We start from the raw sequence: 27,354 nt of genomic DNA, 5'->3' as shown, positions 1-27,354 counted from the left end.
TTTTAATTAGTTCTTTTGCTATCAGACCAACATTTTGGGATTTTTGCCACTTTGTACAGTTTTTGCATTATTACTTTTAACTCAGCCTGAGCTTTTACTTTAATCATAAAGAAATGCCATCAGAATGAATGTTTTAATCTATCTAGGGAAAAAGCACATGCTTTCCAGTGGTGGGTCTTTGCTATAGAATGACAGCAGCACAGCACTGATTTTATTAACTCTCTAATGAAGTCCTCAGATAGAATTGCCAAAATTTTAAAGCTCAGCCCGATAGTTATGTTTTACAAGTGATCAAGCACTATCCTATACCAATATTTCCATCAATGATTGCTCAGGGGAAAAAATGAAAATGCATATGTGGAAGGTGACCAAGGAAATCCTAATAATGTTGACATTGTTGAAATACTATACCTAATAAATATTTATAATTAGATAATGTCATAGTATCTTTATGAGAACACTAGGGTGCTGACCTATATGGGACCATTCCAATTTTAATAACTTTGAAATACCATACTCTTTTTTTTTTACTTATCCCCTTTGGCTTTCTTTTCCAATTTTACTTATGTCAAAGAGTGGTTCATTAGTTTATTCAATATCTTTATTTCTGAGAGTGAGTCCTCTTCAGTAATACTGATATTTTGAGGATCTTAAAAACTAAAGAGTATAAACTGTATAAACATATTACCGATGTAAAATATTATCTTGATGCAGTAAGTGTCCTGTTATCTGGATCTAGGCTTCTACATCTCAGCACTATTGGTATTTGAGGCCAGATAATTTTTGTGAGAGACAGTCCTGTGCATTGTAGGATGCTCATTAGCATCCCTGGCCTCCACCTTGTACCCACTAGTTGCCAATAGCACCTTGTCCCTCTCCACTGCCTGTCCCCACTCCAGTTTTGATGATGAAAAATGTTTCTAGACATTACCAAATGTTCCTTGTGTGGGAAAGCATTCCTGTTTGTGAATCACTGCTCTAGATTAACCTAGAAGTGATGTATTCTGATTAACCAACCATTTGAATTATTTGGTAATTACTGTATTTAGTTCTATTTCATTTTATAAATTATTAGGTAGATAGAGAGATAGAAAGATGAAAGCTAGCTCCTTTAATTTCAGTTTTCTTTTTATTTTTAAGGGCAGAGTACTATGCCTCCTTCATGATTTTAGTTCATATATATATATATATATATATATATATATATATATAGACTAGGTAATCAGCACACAGTTTGCTGAATTGAATTAGAATTAGGAAACAATCATATCCATAGCACAGAACGATGAGAAACTATTGTTTACTTTTGATTGAATATATCAAAATACACCAAAAATTTTGATACTGTTCCAGGCTATTTTTCCCAATTAACTGTCAAAATAATTGAAAAAAAAAATGTCAAAGACTGGGTTGACTATATATTGACTCAATGACACAATATAGACACTATCAGATTGTCATTTTTCTATTCCTTATATAAAATGTAGAAGGGTCTAGAAGGAAGTTCAGTTTCATAAGTGGTCCAGTTGTTTGATTCTGCATAAATAATTCACCTTGCAAGCATACAGACTTGTAAGTTGTGTGTGAAATCTGAAACAATGCATTTAATTTACTTCTTTTTACTCAGTCATTTGAGATTACTTTTTCCCCACATTCAAAAAATAATGAAATATGTATTTCCAGAACTTACTTGATTGTATTAAAAATGAAGCCCATATTAAAAAAAAATGAAGCCCATATAAATTAATTCAAGATAATGGAAACAAAATGCAAATTTATAGTAGAAATAATATAAAAGGAGGAAAGAATTTGCATGAATATTTAAGGTACATGGGGTCTGAACTAATCAGAGAAGAAAGGAATAGGTTTCTTATATTGTTAGAGAAATTTCCAGATTATTAAATCTCTGTTTTAAGGCTTTTTATTGGCATGACTCATAAGATTCCATATTTTTTACATTTTTTTAAATATAGAAATTACTGTAGAAAATCTGGATGGCTGGTAAATCAGTTCAGTTGAAAGCAGTCTACTCAAGGCAAAGCTACACAAATGTCTGTGTTTACCAGAGGTAATAAATCCTAAGAACTCACAAACTAGAGTGAGTCAAATCAAGTACACACTAATTCAGAGACAAGACAGATCTCTTCTTTCACCTAGATTTCTAGTTTTTGATTGTTTAAGCCTTGCCTTCACCATTTAGTCTCTGTGTAACCTTGGGCAAGTTACCAAATATTCCTCAGTCTTTATTTTCCTCTTTTGAAAATGGAGGTATACATCACTTCATATTATTTTGTAAAGATTAAATAGAAGTAACTTTAGCAAAGTACATAGCTTCATGCTTGGTGCCTAGAAAACATTTACTAAATGAAATTATGTTTTTAATTCAGAATGTCTTTTAGCTAAAGAAGATTTTTGAGACAGGAAAAATCTATATACAAGGACAAAAATTCCAAGTTTACCCTAACTCCATTGGTATTGAATTAATAATCTATTTTTTCCCATTTGGCTTGGCTTAAAATAATTCAGGGATTATTCCCCAAGGAGACACAAGGTCCTATTGTTGCAAAGAATGAAATTTTCTCTTAAATGTCACATAATAAGTGTTTTAGTATGTATAAATATATTAAGCACTTACTATGTGCCAGGCATTTTGCAAACAATTCTCTATTATTTGTAATAATATTATTGGTTATCTCACTTTTATAGAATTGAAACTAAGAATTGATAAAATTAGTTTGTTTGTTTGTTTGTTTGTTTTGTACAAGACAGTCAGAAAGGAATATAGTTCCAACTAGAATCTTAGGAAGTAACTGAAACTGTGAAGAGTTCTCTAATTTAGGGAGCCCCTCGGCCTACATGAGAGCAATTTTGCAAGCTCTAATTATTAGCACAGAAACTATATTAGCACAAATCACACCCCCTCCTCCATAAAATCATTCAAAATCAGAGTTCTTTGTTGATTTCTTTTCAATACCATCCTCCTCCATAAAATCATTCAAAATCTGAGTTCTTTGTTGATTTCTTTTCAATACCATTCTTAGAAAAAGGTGACAATATTTATTTTAAAAGCTTTAGAGACCAATTGCATGATACCAGCTTACCCAAAACAGAAAGCAAAATTCTATATCTTTAACAATAGGTTTTTGGAAATTTTCATTTTCCTTTATTAAACACAAGGAAAGATATAAAATGAATGGTGTGTATTTTCAGTGCAGCCTAAGCCTTCTGCAGTTTGCTGCCTGGTTCAATTTCTAGATTAAAGACATTCGATTAGTTAAACTTCAGACTGAAGCACTGTAACATTTAGGAGTATCAGTTTCCATTGAAAAAGCTGTGCTGCTATTATAGCATTTTCCTATCTTCCTGACCTGTTTGTCAAGCTCCAGACTGCAGCTGCACACAGGCTTAGAAAGAGCTCATTTCCTAAGGGAAAAGCAAAGTTCTCAAGTACATTAAAAAAAAAAAGCCCATAGTTTTCCTTTGTCTTTTCCCCTTCTGTCTTTCTCTTGTGTCCAATAGAGAGCCGCTGAAATGGCACCCAGAATGATGTTGACATAACCTGGATCACAGCCCAGGAACATATATCCCTGAAGCACAGCCCTGTCACTGCCGGCCTGTTCTGCCTGCATTGGTACTGTGTTAATTGGGCGAGGTCAGCCAGTTCTCTCTCTCTCCAGACTTTCATTCTCCCCAAGGGGAAGAACGGTTCCAATGAATGATCTGCCATGTCTAAGGGCATGCATTTTCGAGGCTTGTTAGCTTAATGCCTCTTTGCAATATGTAAGAACAGTGTAAGAGAAACCATTTATATCAGTAACCTCCAGACCAGCTTTACAGAACAATTCTGGGACTGCAGCTCTTAGCAGCTGACTTGTCCTCTCCGCAACATACATGGGCATATTCTAATTAGAGTCACAATGTTTATTATATTTTTATAGGTCTAAGGGATTTCTCCTTAATAAGATACTAAAAAAAAAAACATTGAAAAGTTTATCTTAAATACACAAATAAATTTAGAAAAATCATAGAACTAGCTAAAGAATTATTTTACCCTTTTCTCCTCATCTACAAAATAAAATAATAATATAAAGACTTATTTTATAGGTATTGTTTATTTTTATTTTTTTATTTTTTTCTGTACGCGGGCCTCTCACTGCTGTGGCCTCTTCCGTTGCGGAGCACAGGCTCCAGACACGCAGGCTCAGCGGCCATGGCTCACAGGCCTAGCCGCTCCACGGTATGTAGGATCCTCCCGGACCGGGGCACGAACACGTGTCCCCTGCATCGGCAGGCGGACTCTCAACCACTGCACCACCAGGGAAGCCCAAGGTATTGTTTTAATTTGATTAATCAATGCACGAGCTTAGACTCGTGCCTCTTATGCAGTAAGAATTCTATAAATATTGTTTTCTTTTGCTTGTTTTTAATGAAGGAATAGTTTTCTACATTTCCCTGCTTAACATATGCTTAATGTTTAAGGAGAACCCTGCACTTAAGACATTGGACTTCTATCCCAGCCTAGGCTGTTTTGGTTATTTACATGGTGAGACAACAATGACAGCAGTGCTTGAGATTTTACTTTCTTCATCTCCTTAGTCATATCTGGCTGCTGATCCACAGAGACTATCATCCTCCATATTCCCTGACCCTGGTTGGGATGCCAGCCTACCACTGGGCTAGAGAGAGATAAGGCTGTGAGATCTGATATTGTTTGGACTTTTTAACAAGGTTCACATATAACCCTTTCACTGTTACAGGAGAGTCTGGATTTCTTCTCATCTAGTCCAAAAATGTTATTTGCAGCTAAACACCTTGCAGCAGGCAGTGTCCTTTTGAAGAAAGGAAAAAGAAAAGTTGAAGGCATTCAAAGGACTAATTAGATAATGCTTGCCTAACTCCTATTACTCTCTGAAGAAAAAAAAAGAAAACTAGATATAGTCTTAGAACTTTACTAAATGGAAACCGACAATATGTTTGCTTAGGCAACGTGCTAACTGTATTTTAAGTGAATCAGCCAATGGGCAGGAGAATGTTTATTTCCTCACCCCCTGCTATTTCTCATCCTTGGTAAAGATTTTTTTTTTTTAACCTCTGCAAATGTGTTCAGCAGGAGGTAAAAATAATGACGGTGCCTCTGAACAGTGAAGAGAGACTGGAGCTGTGAAGTTGGAGCCCTTCTACTTTGTAAAGTATCTTTCTTAAAATGGGTTTGATGGAGGAATAGGAATCTTTATTCCTGATAGAAGGACAAAATGAAACTAGAGAAAGGCAGTCAGAACACATGTGAGGGAAAGGCAATGAATACCCTTTACAAAACTAGGAGAGAACTGAGTTCCAGCCAGGCAGGATGAAAGAGGGGCCAGGGAATATAGCTGTTCCTTCTGCTCCACACAGGACCTACTCTACAGAGGTCTAACAAAGACCAACAATTTGAAGTTCAGAGGTTTTGCAAAGAGTAATACTAAATAGAACTCAAGTAGACTAAGGAGAGAGCTTTACAACTAGTGCAGGGGTGACTAGATTAACCTAATTTACATTGTTGCAGTATTTTGGGAGAGCATTTCGACAATATTTGTCAACCACCTTACTGCTGATTCTCTCACAAGGAAATTCCATCTCTTGGAATTTAGTATAAAGAAATAATTTAGAATATATACAGATATCTATAACGGTTAATGGCAAGGCTATTTACAGCAAAAATAAATATTTTTAAAAAGCTCAAATGTCAAACATCAGGGTAGAGGTTAAATGAATTATTTTTTGAAATACTGTGCAGCTATTAAAATAAAACTGGAGATTAGACATGTCATGATGTTTCGAATATATTGCTCATTAAAAAATCTAATCTCGGGCTTCCCTGGTGGAGCAGTGGTTGAGAGTCCGCCTGCCGATGCAGGGGACACGGGTTCGTGCCCCGATCCCGGAAGATCCCACATGCCGCGGAGCGGCTGGGCCCGCGAGCCATGGCCGCGGAGCCTGTGTGTCCGGAGCCTGTGCTCCGCAACGGGAGAGGCCACAGCAGTGAGAGGCCCGCGTACAGCAAAAAAAAAAAAAAATAATAATAATAAAATAAAATAAAAAAAATCTAATCTCTAATGCCTTAAGTCATGTACTGTATATAATGAATTAACTTCTATCCTATTCATTAGAATGATACTAGCTATGCACTATCCTTGAAAGAACTGAGAAAACAGCCATTCAAATCATCTTCTGCAGAGTTTAATTTCCTTGTGGAACCCTAATTGAAAAAGGCTAGCTTTGATATACTACTTCCAGGTCACATTTTTTTATAAACTCTAAAGAATATCAGGAAGTTGTTGATCTGTTAATCTCCTTATATTTTAAATAAATTATAAATATACTGACATAGATATAAATATAGATATATATGAAGATAAATATGGGTTGGAGATGTAGTTTATCCTTCTTGATATTATGACTTTTGCAACATAAACATTTGTATGTTTTCAGGGTTTACAACCTTTACATTATTTATCCTTAGTTTATTTTTCAATTTCATCATAGGTTATGTCAGTTTTGTTTGAACCATTATTTCGTCTACTTCTTTGAAAGGAATGGAGGTAGGGAGGAAAGTGCTAATAATATTTTAGATAATGTTTACATGGGACAAATATAAATTCTGATGTTTTATGTCATGTATGCATGGTGCTCTAATATAAATTGGGATTTTTACTAATTATCAGTTGGTATTCAAACTGAAAGATATGCACATATCAGAAATATGTGCAGCTGGTTAAAATTTCAAATGATTCTGTCTGGAGACTGCATAGATATAGCTAAAACACTCTGGGTTCTTCAGATTCTTCAAAAGTACTTCAAATAAAAGAAAGAAAAAGAAATACAACCACAGTTATTTTTATAATCATTTCAGTGGCATCAGCATTAGTGATCTTCTATTTTATTTGCAAACATGGAAAGGAATCTTAACTCTGAAAGGAAGCAAATATATGTGTTATAAACACTCCATATTTACAGAAAAGACAAATTTATTTATCATTCCAAAAGGAAAGAAACAATAGACACTAGCATTAAAATTGTGTACAAATTTTCATAGAATGATAACAATATAACAAGAGTAGGAACAAGATTTTCATACAGCTACATATATATACATGTTAAAAGCAAGTTACATTCCTGGAGAAAATGAAGATTATGTATGTACCTGTCATATAAAAATTTTAAAAATCACACGAGGACATATATTCTTCACTCAAAGATTTATACTCCAATGCTCACAGCAGATTCATTCATAATAGCCTAAATTTGAGAACAGCCACCATCATCAACTAGTGAATGGATAAACAAACTGTGATACATCGAAACAATGCAATACTATTCAGCAATCAAAAGGAACTAGCTACTAACTCAGTAACATGTATGGACCTCAGATACACTATGCTAAGTGAAAGGAGCCAGGCTTATGGGCAACACACTGCATGATTTACTTTAAAAGAATTTCTGGAGAAGACGACATTTAAATATATAAGGTAGACATTAGTGGATGTTAGCGATGGGCATTGGGGGAGGAAAGTGATTGGAAAGAGGCATTAGGGAACTTCCTGTGATAATAGAAATGTTCTCTGGAATGATTATGACTGTGTTTATATGACTCTATTATTTTGTCACAAAGCTCATTGAAATGTACACTTAAAAATGTTAATGCTCATTATATGTGAAGCTAATTTTAGATCATCCATATTTAATAAGTGATATAAAATAAAACGTATTGATGATTAAAATGTTAATTTTCCAATTTAGAACATTATTTAAATACCTAGATGAAGATAACATTTTCTATTTATTTCTATTCCTCTACAGTAAGATTTATATTGTGTGATTAAATAACTATATCACTACATTTAGTTCCTTGAAAATAAAATTATAAAGAATGATATTTTATCTTCTGAAAAATATAGAAATGAGCTATTTAAGATGGGTTTGTTGGACAACCTTATAAGTTGTTTTAATAAGATTAATTAGCAGTATTTATTGAGCAGCTGATACATTCAGGACTGTGTTAGCAGATTATAAAAGATACAAAGATGCAAGGACTACCTCCATCAAGTAGAAAAGTTAAAATGTCAGAAATGACTGTCACGCAGTGGAATATGTGATAAGAATTAGACTAGAGAAGGAAACTTGTTTGTAGGCACTTAGGAAAGCTGATAAGGGAGTGGGAGTAGAGAAGGATGAATCGTTTCTTAGCTGATCAGAAGAAGATAAAGTGAGGGAGATATCATCATCAGAATCATTATTATGGAATATTTACTATTTATCAGTTACCAGGTTAAGTACTTTACTTGCATTATCTCATTACATCTTTTCACCTACCATATACATGTAGAATTTTGAAAATAGGAATTAGAATAAGAGCAAGTTGTATTACTTTGCCAAAGTCACACCACTGGTAAATGACAGAGTTGAGCCTTTCTGACCCCAGAGTGCAAAAGTTAAAAAAAAAAAAAAAGGCCTAGGAAGAGAATTTTGGTTTAGATCAGGGATTGGCATACTCCAGCCCACAGGCCATATCTGATTTGTCACCTGATTCTTTTTTGACTGTGAGCTAGAAATGGATTTTATGTATTTAAATAGTTGAAAAAAATAAGATCAATGAAAAGCATATAGAAATCAAATGCTAGTGTCCATAAATAAATCTATATTACAACAGAGCTACCCTCATTCGTTTCTTGCATGGTCAATGGATACTTTTATGCTATGGGGCAGAATTTAGTGGCTGTGACATAGGCTATATGACCCACAAAGACAAAAAAATATCTATTATTTGGCTATTTACAGAAAAAGTTTGCTGAACTTAGATTGAGAGGAATTTAAGTTTGGTGAGATAATGCTTAGGTAAGTAAGTTAAATTCAATGCAAGTAGGAAGATTTCTCAGAGTAGGAAGCAAAGAACTGGACTATGGCATTGTTGACTCTATTATTTTCTGTAATGATTAATTTTCATTTTAAAGCCAGAACCTGCTATTTACTTTCCTTGGCTTTTCTGTTTTGAATTACTGTGATTGCTGTCTGTTTCTCTCAAAGATCTATGGTACTATTTAATTACTTGAGAAGAAGTTTGGGAAAAGTAATACCAAAATATTACCTTAAAGTATTATATTAGATCAGAGCTCTTTGTATTCCTATTTTTAAGGGTTGAAACTGAAGCTAAGATAGTTGTATTTCTTGCCTTGTAAACCAACATTCTAGTTATGGTATAGTTAGGATCCACACTCAACTACATGAGTCCATTATGTGTGTTTTTCTTTTTATCATCTTTATTGAGTCAGAGTCAATGAGAAAATATTTTTTCTTTGGTATATCAAAACATATGAGAGGAAAGAAGTATTAAATTTTTCAAAAAAATATGAAGATTTTTAATTTGTAAGCTCATCAATTCAGTCTACCCTGGCTGCATTTTATCGCATTAAGTTGACTAGTTCAACTGCCTTGCCCAAATCAAAGTGGGGATTTATATCAGCACAACATAAAAACACGAGTTATTTCCAGTAAAGTAATAACCAAAGGAGTGAGCAGCTTGATTTCCTGGCCCACTATTTCCCACACTCTTCCATGTAGAGTAACTTATAAAAAGGGGGAAAAATAGACTATTTTAAAGGAGCTGGAAATACATGGTGAAATATAATTAAACAAAGAAAAACAATTAAATAAATGTAAGCTGTTATATGTAGAACCAAAATCAATATAAGAGAAAAAGAAGGTCATGTTCTACATTTTTTTCTCTTCTACTGTGTCTAAATATTCTAAAACAAACTCCAGGTTGAGGTGTTTGCTTTGTGATATTTAGCTTTCTATGTATAAATTTTGTCAGATGGATTTAAAAAAAATATATTGGAAAACACGTTGAGCTTTCCTTTCTAGTGACATCTAGAGAACACAGTATAACAGAGTGCATGATAAAAACATATATTTTAAAACTGATTTGTAAAGATTTTAAAAGAATGTCAAAATGTATCTGTTGATAAGAGCCAAGTTCAGAAACTATTAAGCAACCAGGTAAAGCTCTTATTATAAATGTTTTGCTGGCTAGCAGAGTTTGGGTGGAAACAGTCTTTTTCTGTATAAATTTAAGGGGTATAAAGTGTGTATTGTTATTTATTTGACTCACATAGGAAAGCATGCATAGTAAAAAATACATGATTTCTTTATTTCTCTATCATATCATTCAATATGCTTCTATTATCATGTATCCTGTCTGGCTTCTAAATAATTGTTGAGATACAAACTTGAGCATTGTATTATTCTGTTTGGTAAAAATATTAAAATTTCTATATTTATACTATTTACTTTCATATATTGTTTATACATTTGATTTTGGCAGTGCTGAATGTTCAATTCAGTTAACAGTCTGGTCAAGTCAGTAAAAATAATTGATGAAAATACTTATTCATTTAAATTGGTGTAACAAACAGGTTGACCAGTGACCAATGTATACACGAAATAGAATTTTTCAATAAAATTTCTGAATGAAGCTGTGGAAAGCCCATATTATGTAATCAAAAGGACACTGGGCTTGGGATTACACAGGGCTGAATCTCTGTCATGTTGTTTATTAGACATGGACTTTAGAGAAATTTCTATCTGAGTTTCAGCATCCCCATTTATAAAAAGGAGGTAACAATAATAAACATACAATGCAGTGATAAAGAAGAAATAAGAAACTACATAGAAAGTGTAAAATATTCATTTCCTTTCCTTCTCTTTATTCTAAAGAAGTGGTTGATCCTCATCAGAACTTGACAATATAGTTCTCTTTGTCCAAATAATGTAAGTCAGGCCCCCTTGATTACAAGAGTTTTTAGGGAAGAAAAATCATAATCACATGATAATAATGACAAATTAATTCATCACTTTAAAAATTAGTCCCAACAACACTCTTTCCTTCTTAGTACTAAAATCTACCTTTTTCCATCTTGCCAAGCTCTTTTTTTGTCAGTTATTTATAACAAATGAGGATATAGTGTTCATATATTGCAAAGTGAAACTGCAAATCTTGAAAAAGTTGTGGACTTCAAGGCAAATTTTGAAAATGGCTTCAATCATTAGAGCATAGTTACTAACAAATGAAGATGTGATGAAGTGCCCAGAAACTCTGCAAGAATGTGGATGTTACATGATTGAACATACAGTGATTTGAAATCGAATATTGATAGAGGCCTTGGGAAGATTGCTGAATTCCTCAAGTATTTGGCAAAAAATTATTTTTTGTGATCTTTGTAGGTACAAAAGTAAAATATGGAGCATGGGGTGTCATGCTATCTTATAATTTTGTAGGAAAAAGATGCTAAAAAACCCTTCTGAGTAATTTTTTTTCTCAGAGTTATAGTTATTGCAGAATTGTTAAGTTATGAGATTCAGATTTTAAAATGTAAAATTTCATTTTTTAAAGAATAAATATCAACCAAAATATTTTGTTTTCAACTCTGTGAAATTTTGTTCCTGTCTTATATAGAGTTGCTTTAAGTGAGCAATTTCTGGTACCAACTAAAGATAAAGAGGCCCCCTAAATGGGGTTCAAAATCAATATACATAATGATGTTACATTTCTATACACTAATAATGAACTATAAGAAAAATAAATTAATCAAACTATCTCATTTATAATTTCATTAAAATAAAATACCTAGTAAAAAAAAATTAACCAAGGAGGTAAAAGATCTATACAATGAAAGCTATAAGATACTGATGGAAAAAAAAAAAAAAAAAAGAAGAAACAAAGAAGTGAAAAGATATTCTTTGTTCATAGATTGGAAAACTAATATTTTTAAAATGTCCATAATATGCAAAAAACCTACAGATTAAAATAAATCCCTGTCAAAACTCCTATGGCATTTTTCACAGAAATGGGACAAACAATCCTAAATTTGTATGAAACCACAAAACATCCTGAATAGCCAAAGCAATTTTGAGAAAGAAGAACAAAGCTGAAGGCATCACAGTCCCTGAGATCAAACTATAATACAAAACTATAGTAATCAAAACAATATGATAAAAACATAAAAGCCAATTCATAGAACGATGGAATAGAAAAGAGAGCCCAGAAATAAACCCAGGTATATATAATCAATTCATTTATGACACAGGAGCCAAAAATATACAATGGGGAAAGGCAGCCTTTTCAATAAGTGATGTAGGGAAAATTGGACAGCTATATATACACAAAAGAATGAAACTGAACCACTATCTTACACCACACACAAAAGGTAACCAAAAATGGATTAAAGACTTGAGTATAGTATAGTATAAAAATCCTAGAAGAAAACATAGGAGGGTAAGCCCCCTGACATAGGTCTTGGAGACGATTTTTTTTTTTTTTGATCTGACTCCAAAAGCAAAGGGAACAAAAGCAAAAATAAACATATGGGATGACATAAAACTAAAAAAATACTTCTGCATAGCAAAATAAACCATCAACAAACTTAAATGCAACCTACTGAATGGGAAAAAATATTTGTAAATCATATATCTGATAAGGGGTTAATACCTAAAATATATAAAGAGCTCATAAAACTCAATAGCAAAAAAAAAATCTGATTAAAAAATGGGCAGAGGATCTGAATATTTTATTTCCAAGAAGCCATACAGATGGACAAAAGGTACATGAAAAGCTGTTCAAAACCACTAATCATCAGGGAAATATAAATCAAAACTGCAGTGAGATGTCTCTTCACACCTGTTAGAGTGGCTATTATCAAAAGACAAGAAATAACATTGGCAAGATGTAGAGAAAAGAGGGGCTTCCCTGGTGGCGCAGTGGTTGAGAGTCCACCTGCCAATGCAGGGGACATGGGTTCGTATCCCGGTCTGGGAAGATCCCACATGCCACGGAGCGGCTGGGCCTGTGAGCCATGGCTGCTGAGCCTGCACGTCTGGAGTCTGTGCTCCACAATGGGAGAGGCCACAACAGTGAGAGGCTCACGTACCACCACCAAAAAAAAAAAAAAAAAAAAGATGTAGAGAAAAGGAAACCCTTGTGAATTTTTGAAAAGAATGTAAATTGATGCAGCCACTATAAAAAAAAAACAGTACAGAGGTGCCTCAATAAATTTAAAAATAGATCTACCATATGATCTAGCAATTCCACTCCTGGGTATTTATCTGATCAAAATGAAAACACTGATTCAAAAAGATATATGCACCTCCATGTTCATTGCAGCATTATTTACAATAGGTAAGACATAGAAACAGCCTAAGTGTCCATTGATGGATAAATGGATAAAGAAAGTATGGTACATATACACAAAGAAATATTACTCAGCCATAAAAAGAATGCATCTTGCCATTTGCAACAACATGGTAGGACTTTGAGGGCATTATACTAAGTGAAATAAGTCAGACAGAAAGAAAATAAATACCATATGATCTCACTTACATGTGGAATCTATAAACAAACAAACAAACAAAAGAAAGCTCATGGATATAGAGAACAGATTAGTGGTAGGATGAGGCGGGGGGTGGATGGTGAAATGGGTGATGGTGGTCAAAAAGTACAAATTTCTAGTAATAAAATGAAGTCATGGGGGTGTAATGTACAACCTGAGAACTATAGTTATTAACACTGTATTGCATATTTGAAAGTAGCTAGGAGAGTGGATCTTGAAAGTTCTCATCACAAGAAAAAAAATTGTAACTATATATGGTGACATATGTTAATTGGACTATTGTGATGATCATTTTGCAATATATACAAATATCAAATCATTATATTGTACACTTGAAGCTAATATAGTGTTATTTGTCAATTATACCTCAATAAAAAAAAAAGAGACAGAGGTCCTTTAAAGATAGCAATGATACCTGGTGACCTTTTGCTTCATTGACATAATTCATTTTTCCATTTATTGATTCCTCTCCCATTTCAAACCCTCAGATTCACATTTCCAAGTGCCACTCATCTTCCAGTTACCTTGTTGTCAGTTTGATGTCAATAAATCCCTGCAAACTGGTACTTAATGTTAACACACAATGATTTGAGGTGTTATCTCTCTCACAGGCATTTTCATTCTAAAGAGGATTCTTGAGGACAGGTCCACAAGACAAAATTGAATTTCATGCTTACTATCACCCAAGCATTGGGCTAATTGCTTTACATAAGCTATCTCTTAATTCTCACAATGATCCTGTGACGTAGTTTTTATTACCCCTCTTTACAGGTAAGATAATGCTTATTTTAACAAAGTCAACAGTGTCAGAGCCAGGCTGGGAATCCCTGGCTGTCTGAGTTTAAATCCTAGGTGAAATACTCTGCTATAGTATAGTTATTTGGAAGCAGAGACTACCTAGTAATTCCTTTATCATACTAGATTGCCACCTAGTTGCATTCTCTGGATTTGTTAACTTATGCATCGTCCGGTTCCACAGTGGATTTGAGGCTGGTGACCTTGTCTACTCGTCTTAAATTAAGCTGAGATCAAAATATTTTCTATCTAAAGAAAATAAAAAACAAAAATTCTTTTTTTTTCTTTAATACTAAATGTCTCTGCTGGAGTTTTACAGCTCAGACGTAAGTACTAAAGGCCTCCTTTGCTCTATCCTAATTAAAACTTCACAGAGGAGTCACAGGGCTAGAGGAAATGCAGGGTTGCTTTAGCAACTTAGTTGCTAACTTGATTTAGCATCTGGAATAGAACCAGGGCCCTTAGTCATTCAGCGTCCATTGCTGTTTGAGTACTTTACTGAAATGAATAAATTATTTATTAGAGAGTGTACAAAGAGAGTGTTTAAAGTACAGTGAAGTATCTTACTCTCTTGTGTTTGCTGTGTGCCAGGTCATAAGCTTTGCTATAGTTCATTAATTATAAATTCACCTATATTCTATGATGATTCAAAACACACATGCAGACATAAAATATTAGTCTGTAAATCTTCATGTAATGCCTCTAATCCAGTTTTCTTGACACTTCTTATATAACCAATTATTATATTTTATTCTCCTTCACTTTAAGACTCAGGATACATTCAGCACTAGTATTCCCCATGAGTGTCATGGAGTCACCACAATTCTGTGATTGAATGAGGGACAGTAGAGGGATGGGTAGGTTTGGAGAGCATGTTTGGGGGAACAGGACCTGTGTTTATGGTTTTGAATTTGTAGGGAGCCAGATATATCACACTGGGCATTTATTTTGCCTGGGACTCAATCACACATAATTTTACAAGATTACCAAGGCAAAATGATACTAGGTTAGTAGAATTGAGAATAAGCTAAGGGTCTAGGCAATAGAATAAGGAAAATGATAAAATGTTTTTGGCAAATAAATTTCTTAATTATTATGCTTTTTATCTAGATGCAGGTGGCTTTATATACTGTGGTGTTTCTCTTATTTTAAGTCAAGTTTGTTGGGACTGAGCTTGCATCTTTTAAGCTCTTCTTACACCTGTCCCAGGACTTATTAGAGATCTTTGCAAGTAATAGAGATGCCAAATAATGATTCTGGTTCTCTTCTCTTGAGGATATAAGTTCTTCTCTTTTTCCACCATTGAGCCTCTGCTGTTCCTGGGCATATAGAAGGTGCATTAAACTTTGAGTATTCTAGATCTTATATGTTTGAAAACTACAGCAATGCAGTCTTTAAATAGTCAATGAATCTTTTGCATCTAGGCAGTTAACTTAATCCTTACAAACATTTGGAGGTAAAAAGTGTGCACTGTAGATATTTTTAATTTCAAGTTGATCTGTTGAAATTGTGCCACATAAAAGCACAAATTCTGTCAGTAATTCACAGCTATTTAAACTGGTTGGTATCATAGAAACAGAACAACTATTTTTTTGTTTGTTTTATTAGTTTTTTCCCCATATTGTTTACTATAGCAAAAGAAATCATGCTGTTCACACTGTAAACAATCTCCCTGAGAGGTCCCAACCAATCTCATAATCAATCCTGAGACAACTATGCTGATTATACCTAAAATTATAATCTCCTGCCCAGACCTCTTTCCTAGATTTCAGACTTATATATGAAGTTTTGTGTAATATCTATACATACCTAACGCTTCATATATCCACGACTCAGTTAAATGTATTCTATTCTAAAACAATTTTATATCTTAGCCATACACTTGCATTCAGATTCTGTTTGACAAGTGAACGAATGAGTGAATCAATTAATCAGCAAAAGCAATCATATATAAAGTGATCAAAATAATTTTAAATAGGCATATTAACATTTTACACATAATTTCTGAAATAACAAAAATAAAATTGTAATTTTGAAATGAGTAGAAGGAAATATGCATTTAAAAAACTTCCATTAATTAAAAAAAAAAGCTCATGAAAGTGAAATGAGGGCAAATAAATCATAGAAAAAGCAGGGTAATTAGTATAAAATAAGATAGTAGAAATAAATATAAATAGGCTAAATTTATTAGTTAAAAGATAGTGATGCATCTCCTAGAGTAAAGAAAATAAAAACAAAAGTAAACAAATGGGACTGAATTAAACTTAAAAGCTTTTGCACAGCAAAGAAAACCATAAACAAGACAAAAAGACAACCCTCAGAATGGGAGAAAATATTTGCAAATGAAGCAACTGACAAGGGATTAACCTCCAAAACATAAGGATAGCTCATGCAGCTCAATATAAAAAAAAATCAAATAAACAACCCAATCTAAAAAGGGTTGGAAGACCTAAATAGACATTTCTCCAAAGAAGACATACAGATGGCCAAAAAGCACATGAAAAGATGCTCAACATCACTAATTATTAGAGAAATGCAAATAAAAACTACAATGAAGTATCACCTCACACCAGCTAGAATGGCCAACATCAAAAAATTTACAAACAATAAATGCTAGAGAGGGTGTGGAGAAAAGGGAACCCTCCTACACTGTTGGTGGGAATGTAAATTGGTAGAGCCACTACAGAGAACAGTATGGAGTTTCCCTAAAAAAATTAAAAATAGAGCTACCATTTGATTTGATTCAGCAATCCCACTCCTGAGCATATATCTGGAGAAAACCATAATTCAAAAAGACATATGTACCCCAATATTCATTGTAGCACTATTTACAATAGCCAGGTCTTGGAAACAACCTAAATGTCCATCAACAGATGAATGGATAAAGAAGATGTAGTACATATACACAATGGAATATTACTCAGCCATAAAAAAGAATGAAATTGTGTCATTTGTAGAGATATGGATGGACCTAGAGTCTGACATACAGAGTGAAGTAAGTCAGAAAGAGAAAAACAAGTATTGTATATTAATGCTTATATGTGAAATCTAGAAAAATGGTACAAAGGAACCTATTTGCAGGGCAGGAATTGAGACACAAACGTAGAGAACGGATGTGTGGACATGGTGGGGTGGGGGGGTGGGATGAGTTGGGAAATTGGGATTGACATATATACATTACCATGTGTAAAACAGATAGCTAGTGGGAACCTGCTGTATAGCACAAGGAGCTCAGCTCAGTGCCCTGTGGTGGGACAGGGGAAGCAGGAGGAGGGAAGTCTAAGAGGGAGGGGATATATGTATACCTATAGCTGATTCACTTCATTGTACAGCAGAAACTAACACACCATTGTAAAGCAACTATATCCCAATTAAAAAAAAAAAAACAAAGATAGTAGGCACTCAGTAAGCATTCACTGAATGAAAAGCTAAGTACAATATTTGATATAATAAAATAAGCATTTTTTGAAAGGCTGATAATTCCATTGTTTAAAAAAAAAAACCTCTTGTTTGTGTTCATGGTATAAAAGTTTTAGTATAGCTTTATCCAAAATATACATTATATGGTATAATATATACCAAAGACTGAAATTCTGGTTCTATGATTTATTAAAGATGAGAGCTTAAGGGTTTCACTTAATCTTTCTAAAAGTTAGATTCCTCATCAATACAACAGGGATGATAAATAATTGCTAACTCTCAGATATTTTGCAAAGATTACATGGTATAGTAAATGTGAAAATGTGATTCTTATATTGTAAAATGCTATATTCATATATATTTTTAACTACAACCTAACACATTGTACAAGAATTTTAAGTTCCACTTTGATGTAAACTTCTGAGATAATGTTTATGGACAAAATAGGATAAAAAATATTTAAAGTAAAATAGTAATTATTGATTTTTTATTTAAAAGTATCTATGGTGATAACCTCTAAACCTTAAAGTATTTCTGTATTTGGTTACAGGTTTTATGAGGCTTATTTTTACATTTTCAAAGAGCTTTTTTTAATAGTATAACCCTGAATTTCAAAATTTCTAAACTGACAGAAGTGAGTTTTTGGCAACCAGAATCATTTTCAGCAGATGTGCTTAACAGTCTAGAAATATATATATATATCCTGGTAGATAAATAACTACTTCAGTATCCAATCAAGATGTTTTTATTCACAGATGTTACTGACAGGAATTAATATTGCTCTCTTGGGAAGTAAACAGGGGAATTTAGAATATGAGTCAATCCTAGCTCTTGCTTTTATTCACAGAAAAACAAATGTGCATTGTACGTCCATTTGAGATCATGAGTAAATGGATTTTGGGACTATTTCTGAATATTATTTAATCTTCTCTGATGTAGAAACTGTTTACAATTTCATATAGTCGCCACTAAATCTTAGTAGCTGTAATATTTTGTAATAATATTTGAATATGATATTATGTGACCCAAATATCTGTCATCAATGTGAGTTGGTTCTGATAAACTAATCACAGGAGGCTAATAGAAACTGTCTAAAGCCTTATAAAACTCTTGTTAGAATCAGCACATTTATTCAGTTATTGAACATGCATTTACTGAATACTTACTAAATGTCAGGTAGTGCACAAAGTATTAGAGATATAAATATGAGGTAGAAAGTTTCATACTCTTAAGGAACATATAATCTACTAGAAGAGATAAAAATATTAGTAAACTTTTACTTCCAACACTTTACTTCACTTAATAAAGCTCTGATAAAATAAAATAATAAACCAATTATGATTTGAAAGAAGGAAGTAAAATAAGAGTGGGGAACAAAGCAGAATCAAGCATCAGTTAACCAGGTATGCTGTGATGATCTACATGGCTATTTGGACTTGACAGAAATTTGGGTCTCAGATTCTAGTACATCTCAAGTTATTTACTCATTTCACAGTGCACAGTCTCATCCCACCAAAACAAAGGCAGCTGTTGAGGCTGTTGCTAACTGGTGCCAGACCAGGGATGCAATCACAAGGCCTCTCTCACTGAGTAGCCCTGGATTATTCTTTCTACACTCACCCTGCCTCTTCAGCAAGAATTTTTGACTTGACTTCCCCAAGACATTTTCAAAGTTCTCCTTTTAATTGATCAAGCAAAGCATTAAAATTAATTCACTACTTCACAGTGTGATTGTGATCTCAACTAATAAATCCAATCATTCAGGTTACTGTTTGTTCTTTTGACAAAAATATAAAATATTCCATTTTATTCTTCCATACTGATTATGTAAATCGTGTTTCATTTATCTATTCTACAATTCACAGCATCATTAGAGAAAAAGGTGAATGGTAAGAAAAGTTTTCTTACTATTGAATACATGGCTGATCTATATTTACTTCTTCTTGTTTATGATTTCTTTCTCAAAGTTTCTGAGAGTTGTGTATGGGTTAAAATCCTTGGCTAACTTATTTATGAATGCTATGCATATATTTACTCAACAAATAATTTTTGAGCTCCTACTCTGTGCCAGGCACTGTTCTAGGCATGGAGTTCAACACTGAACAAAAACTACAAAAAATCTGTCCTCATGGAATTTACATTCTAAATCAAGGAGACAGTGAATAAATGAGTAAGTAAAATTGTGCAGTATATGGAAAGTGATGAGCATTATGGAGAGAAAGAAAGCAGAGAAAGAGGAAAGGAATTGTGGAGGTGCAATATCAAAAGAGGAAAATCAGGAAAATGTTTTACCAAGAATGTAAAATTTGAAGGAAGATATGAATGTGAGGGAGACATTCATATGCCAAGCATAAGAGGGATCAGGCACAGGGAATAGCAACTGAAAAGGCTTTGAGGCAGGACCATGTGTAGTTACATGTGGAGCATCAGGGAGACCATGACTACATGTGAAAAAATAGGAGGGAGAATAGTAGATAAGGTCAGAGAGATTACATGGAGTCAAATGGTAAGGACTCTCTAACCCACTGTAAAGACTTTGGCTTTGACTCTGAATAAAATGGTATATTAGACAGTTTGGGGTGCCATAACAAAATACCACAGACTGGGTGGCTTAAACAACAGAAATTTGTTTTCTCATGATGCTGGAGGCTAGAAGTCTGAGATCAGGGTGTCAGCATAGTTGGTTTCTGGTGAGAGCTTGCTTCCTGACTTGCACATGGCCATCGTCTCACTGTGTTGTCACAATGGGGAGAGAAAGAGTGAGCTCTCTAATATCTCTTCTTATAAGGGCAATAATCCCATTATAAGGATCCTACCCTCGGGGCCTTCTATACACCTAGTTACTTCCCAAAGGACCCATCTCCAAATACCATCACATTGAAAGTTGGGCTTCATATAAATTTTGGGGTAACTCACTTCATTCTTTAGCAGAAGTTTTTAGAGAGTTTTGGGCAGAGGGGTGACATGATACAAATTAGTTTTAAGGAATCACTCTTAGCTAGTATGTTGAGAATAGATTGAAAAAACGTAAAGGCAAAATGAGGGAGCTTAGTTAAGAGGCTACTGCAAAAACCCAGGTAAGAAATGATGGTAGTTTATACTAGAGAACTATCAGTGGAGGGCATGAAAAATGGTAAGGTTTTGGATAAAATTTCAAGTAGGGCCAATAAAACTGATGGTTTCTATGTGAGGTGTGAGAGAAAGTGAGAAGTTAAGAATGACTCTAAGGCTGATGAATTGTAAGAAATGAAATTGCTATTAATTGAGATGGAAAAGACCTCAGATTTGGGGAAGATATAACCAGGAGTTCAATTTTAGTCATGGTTAAGCTTGAGGTGCCTATTAGCCATCCAAATGGAAATTTTGAATAGACAGTTGAATATACAACCCAGATTCCTGGTTGGAAACATATGTTTGGGAGACATCAGTACTTAAGGATCATTGTGAGGTGAAACCTAAGGGAGTGAGTGTTCATTAAGGAAAGAAGTTCAAAGACAAACACTTACTTGGGGGACTGCAAGATTAAGAGTTTGAGAAAATGGGGCAAAGTCAGCATAGGGGATTACTAAGTAAGGTAAGGGGAAAGCAAGAGTGTGTGGAGTCTTGCAAGAAAGTATTTTATAAAGGAAAGAGTGACCAACATGAAGACTGAAAATAATCCAAATGCCATCAACTGAGGAATGGGTAAACAGAATGGGGCATATCTGCACAATGGAATACTGTTCAGCAATATAAAATAACAAACTACTGAAAAATGCCACAATACGGATGAAATGTAAAGACATATTAAGCCAAATAAAAGAAGACAAACACACACACACACGGCTGCACATTGTATGATTCCAGTAAAATAAAATTTTTAGAAAAAATAAAATTATAGAGACAGAAAATAGATCAGTTATTGGGGACATGGGCAGACATGCCTTTTTGAAATAATGGAAGTTCTAAGACTGGGTTGTGGCGATAGTGACACAACTGTATTAAATATATGAAAACTCATTGACCTGTACACTTAAAATAGGTGAATTTCCTGGGATATAAATTGGATCTCAATAAATCTGTTAAAAAGATAAAGAAAAAGACAGAGAAATAGGGCAGAGAAACAGAAAGAGACAGAGAGACCGCACTGGAGTTGAATTGGATAGTGCATGTACAGACAGAGCTTTTGAAGAGTTTGTTATGGAGAGGAGCAGGGAAGTGAGGTAGTAGCTGAAAGAGGACAAGAGTTAGGAGACGTTTGCTTTGCTTTGTTTTGTCTTTAGATGAAGTAGGGGACAATATGGTTGCACCCTGTTGGGAATAACACAGAAGAAAGTAAACAATCTCTGGTAAAAATGTAGAAGAGAGGAAAGAGAATTACTGAAGTGATTCTTTAAGTAGATAAAAAAGGATGAACTACAGTGCACAAGTTGAGGGATTGGCCTTAGAAGTACAGCAATGCATCTATACTCAAAAAGAGAAGTTAGAGTGTGAATACACATGTTAGTGAGTGTGTGATTTGGTGATGAAGGCTTGTGGAAGTTATCTTCTAATTGCTTACCTTTTACAATGAAATGGTTATCAGCTGAAAGTGAGGATGGGAGAAAAATTGAATGATGGGAGACATTGAAAGTTTGATAAAATTACAGTGAAAGGACTAGGTTTGTTTTTTTTTCTCCCCCTTAATTTCTGGTCAGCATAAGTGCACTTGAAATTCATAGTTTATATTTTAAATTTAGACTAGTCTGCATAACTCTTTATTTTTTTCTACAGTCATATTAAGCTGAGTAGTTTCAGGCATGCAGTAGGCTGAAAAATGGATTTACATAGGGATCAGGGTTTTGCTGACTGTCGAGTCAGTGTGATGAAGCAAAGAGAGATGAAGAAAGCAAGGCTCTATGCAAGAAAATGATAATGATTGAAGGAGAAAAGTAAGGATCAAAGGAGGGGAAGAAGGGTGAAAAGGAGGCAGGATCAATGATTTGTAGATTTCAATGAGGTTAAAGGATTCCTGGAATCAGGGTACTATAAGCAGTGTGCAGAAGATAGTTCATGCTAGTTAGAGAATAGATGCTTGCAAATGTGGTAATTATGAGATTGTAGCTGTTGGTGATAACGGATAAGTGGCTGAGATTGGTTGTAAAACAAGACCATGGGAATGAAAAAAGAAGGTAAAATCTTCAGGAAATGAAGAAGAATAACAACAACAAGAAAGTGTAGAGTTTGATAACTTGAAATTTTAAAAATGTAGGGGTCTTTTTTTGTAAGGAGGAAGAAAGAAGAATGGGCAATGAGGAGAAGGGAGGATATATGTTCCAATCTCACACTGCATGGCATGTACAATTTGGTAGAATAAACAGTCATAACTTTAAAGAGCTGCAGTGGAAACCATGTCTTCAGGGATTTCAATTGGAGACAGAATGTAAATGCCATGTTCAACAAAAAAGCTAAAGATATGCTATAGGATTTGGCTGATCAGAGGATAACTACCCATCTGGTAAGTGTTAAACATTGGTCTAGACGCTGAGCTACTCCTGTTATTCTGTTTCATGCATGTGTCCCCCAAAACTTTGCTGTGCTAACACTGATGTTTGAGTAGATCATTCGGCATAACACTTCAACATGAGTACCTAGTAGAATATAACCTCTCCTACAATTTTAAATTATATAATCAGTCTAATATTTCTTATGACAAGTATACAAAAGCAATCAGCTGGCTTTGCTCTTGCTGACTTTATTCTTGTTGATCTCAATCAGATATCACATTTTTATTTATTTAATCAATTATTAATACATATTCTTAGCTTATTGTGTATGCAATTCTCTATACTATTTTTTCCCATTAGAAAGCTTCTGTATATAGTTTTCTCTGCCAATTGGATAATTTGTCTACCTGTAATCTTGCAGCTTTGTTTCTTATATTATCCTCTCTCATTTCATTTTTAACACATGTTCCAACAGCTTTGCAATATAGATTGTACCTCAGAAAAATCTGACTTTTTCTCCACAGGGGTCACTGCATATTGTTAACCCCTGTGAGCCTGGTGATGAACAGCTTCACCCTCTGTAGAGCCTGTTGCTTTCTCATCCTCCTTCTTCTCCTCTTCCTTTCTCTCCTCCCCCTCCTCCATCTTCCCCTCCTTTTTTTTTATCTCTAACACTTATTTATCGAATACTTCTCTTCATAAAAATCTAATGACCCAACATTAGACATAACGTATTAATTCTATAGGAGTCTCCTAAACCTACTAAAATCCTTTTTTTATAAAAGGTAAAACAGGGCTTCCCTGGTGGTGCAGTGGTTGAGAGTCCGCCTGCCGATGCAGGGGACACGGGTTCGAGCCCTGGTCCGGGAAGATCCTGCATGCTGTGGAGTGGCTGTGCCCGTGAGCCATGGCCACTGAACCTGTGCATTCAGAGCCTGTGCTCTGCAATGGGAGAGGCCACAACAGTGAGAGGCCCACGTACCGCAAAAAGAAAAAAAAAAAGTAAGACTAGATATGTTTTCTGTAAAGTTCACTAACTGCTCACAAAAGGATTGGAGTGACTGAATTGACATATAAGAATTAGGTTGGTACAACTCAGAAATTATTCCTCATAGTGATTCCTCTGAGTTTCAAAGCAGAATGTTTTCAAAAAATATTTTCCTGTTGAAACATAGTTTACTTTTCTTTCAATTAAAAAGAAAGTTAAGAGGGTAAGATAAAGATGAGAAATTTTAAGAAAACTGATTGAGGTCTAATCATAATTTATGATAAGAATTATCTATGGTAGAGCAAAACTGAGCCCAAACACTACACTAATAATACAACCTAGAAAAAAATATGGCTTTCACTCTAAACAAAGAAGAAAAATTGGTTGAGGTACCAGGATCCTGAATTCTGTTTACAGTTGTTAACTCTAAAATCTTCATAATTTCTCAGGTAGAAATAGATGTTTGATTCTCTCTCTCTCTCTCTCTCTCTCTCTCTCTCTCTAATTGATGCTGCCCTTTCTTAAATTGTATTATAGGAAAACTATACTGAGATACAAAGAGGCACTCATCTCAAATTATAGGACTCAAACATAATGGGTATATTTTTCTGTGAGTTGGCAAAAGGTAAGATAATTAACCTGAGCACAGTTTACTATTCTGTTACTCCAAACCCCAAGAAGTACTTACCTATTACCATGACTTTTACAAACAAAAGCTCAAGTAGCAAGAAAAGAAAAGTAAATTATAGTTTTGTATGAACAAAAAAATTTCTTAGTAGTTTTTGTTCCAGTGTGAAAAACTACGCCATAAACAACCCAGTTTCCAGCTTATCTTCTGAAACAAGATGCACAGTGGTATTTAGTTAACTCAACTCTGACATTCCAAATAATTTTGAATAGTTTTTACTCTTTCAGCTTATCACTTTCCTTGTGCTTCAAGCAGTATATTCCTCACTGGTGGCAGGCAGAGACATAACCAGGACAGTCAACACGTAGAAAGACAATGAAACGATCTTATCAGAGAAGCTAAGTCTCCTACCCTATGGCATTTAGACTATATGATCTTTAATTACTCATCTGGTACTCTGATACATGTCACGAAAACCATGCACATTTCACCTGAATATTCCCCAGTCAATATCCTGTCTAAAAGAACGAACATATAGTAAAAGAGAGCAGCAGCAATATAGAATGGGATCCGACTGTACCTGGTGAATGAGGCGGAGGAGAGCACATCAGAACAACCCCCTGGCCTTCCCTCACAGAGACTGCACTTCTTGTCCGGCCACTAAAATTTCCCAGATCTGTCAACATAACACAGCATTTAGATGCAAGGCAAAAAGGGGTTTAAAGAATTACTATTTTGTAACTTGTACATACTTTTCTATCATTATCCAGTGAAGGTTTCATTTTGTTTGTCAAGCAGTGATAGGAAGGCTTTGACAATAAATCTCTACCATACAATTTTAAATACCACGATTTTCAGATTATATGTACACTCCTACTTTCTGTGTATAGTGCATACAAGTTGCCAGTGTAGGAATAAATTAAACAATACCTTTATAACACATTAACTAGTTATTTTACATCTTTATAATACCTTCTGTATATTAATTTTTCTACCACCAATTGAACCCCTTGATACACAGTAAGAACAGAAATAGAAGTGGTTGGAGTGCCTGGTGTCCAACCTGCTGCTTCATTATCTGTCGTGCTAGGAACGGTGTGTAAAGCCAAACATGAATTTGCCATATTAGAAAGACTTGTGCACTCAAGCAAAATATAATGAAGATATAAGGTGTTCTTTTCTATAAATGTGAGTTTAAAAAATCATGTTACTTTTATTTTATGGAAGCCTGGAATAGTGTGTACAAATTAATTATACTCATCCATTTTGATTACTCTAGAAGTATTATAGTTATCGAAACACTCACTTGTATGTATGAAGGATTGGGGTTCAACTGTCTTCTCTTAAATTATGTTGCATTTGCACAATTTAAAATATTTTCCTAAAAATAAAGTGGCCTTAAAAAAAGAATGATAGGCATTATTTGTATTTCTTTTATCATTTATTAATCTATTCATAACTCAATACATATGTACCTTTCCTTTTTTCTTGGGCTAGGCTGATCAAAGAAATGATTTTTAGTTTCTGGGAAATGGTAGGGGCTCAATATTTTTATAAATAAGCATTGTCCTAGAATTCCCAGTTTGTAAAACCATGTTCTCCTGGTGAGAAATGTTTCTTGAAAATGTTCTGCCTTTCCTATCATTATTTACCAATCATAAAAGAGATTTTTTCAAACTTTTCATCATTTCATGCTAAAATAGTATATTTCATAGTAATACAATGTAGATCTTAAAATTTAATGTCTGTTAAACTGACGAATGATGAAAATAAGCAGTTAATAAAATATACTGAATGGATATGAAAGAGATAAATCATTAACTTTAATATTATAAGAGGGATCGTATAACTTACTTTTTTTGAGATATGGGTTACGATTTACTTATTTGCTGAATTTACAATCAAACCCCTTAAAATACATTCAAAATCATTAAGGACTAATAAACAGTAAGGGCATAATGAATAAAAAGAGAGGAATTCATTATTAAAGAAAGTGTTTAGGATTTTACACACAATTCTGCATTTCACTGTAGTTAAGTGTATAATAGTTAATATAAATAAAAGATGAACAAAGTGTCAATACAAAAGAGAAAGAATAATTCTACTTTTACTTTTTTTGGTAGCTTGAAAAACAAACACACTAACTTCTAATAAAAGTCAAGTTCATTCGTTTTCAAATTTATATGATTCATGGCTTTAAACTAGTGTGCATTGACATTTAGAGATAGAGGCTGCCTTTTTTTCCAACAAATGACCTCAGTCTGATAACAAAGCATGGCAAGGTTTCCCATTTGACTTCCTTTGACTACTCTTAGAAACACAGCATAGTGAGGGTGTGGTTGCGGTGGGGCTGTTATATCTCTTTAGAGATTATATGGTTTTATTGTCCTCTTTTCATCTTCATTGAATTTACAAATTCTGAAAGGTTATTTGGATATCAATTTATTTTAACTGAGTTTCTTAAATGTTTTCTGAAAAGTATATATGTAGCTTCCAATACATTTACTACAAGTTTATACTGTGCTTATTATGATATTTCAAATCAACCTATCATAGTTAAAATATTTTAATAGCAAATGGTCCTAAATGAAGGCCTATTTCTGATAAATTGAAGTACAGGCATGGTCTAGAAATTAG

The 27,354-nt window shown here is 33.9% G+C and overlaps 1 protein-coding gene across 3 annotated transcripts in view; it reads right to left on the bottom strand.

Annotated features, from left to right (window-relative positions):
- Window positions 1–27,354, bottom strand: part of CNTN5 (contactin 5) — a gene marked incomplete at both ends in the record, with an annotated part of 851,694 nt that overhangs the window by 449,862 nt on the left and 374,478 nt on the right. For 2 of the 3 annotated variants that reach the window (XM_082627404.1, XM_082627405.1), the window contains one exon: window positions 25,298–25,393. The exons of the other annotated variant lie outside the window; for it this stretch is intronic. In XM_082627404.1, the coding sequence (XP_082483530.1) occupies window positions 25,298–25,393 (96 nt within the window). The remainder of the gene's footprint in view (window positions 1–25,297; window positions 25,394–27,354) is intronic. 3 annotated transcript variants of the gene reach the window in all.

This window comes from Mesoplodon mirus (genome assembly GCF_964341445.2).
Source record: "Mesoplodon mirus genome assembly, chromosome: 7".
Classification (NCBI taxonomy): domain Eukaryota; kingdom Metazoa; phylum Chordata; class Mammalia; order Artiodactyla; family Ziphiidae; genus Mesoplodon; species Mesoplodon mirus.
This window is presented reverse-complemented; position numbering and strand designations above follow the sequence as displayed.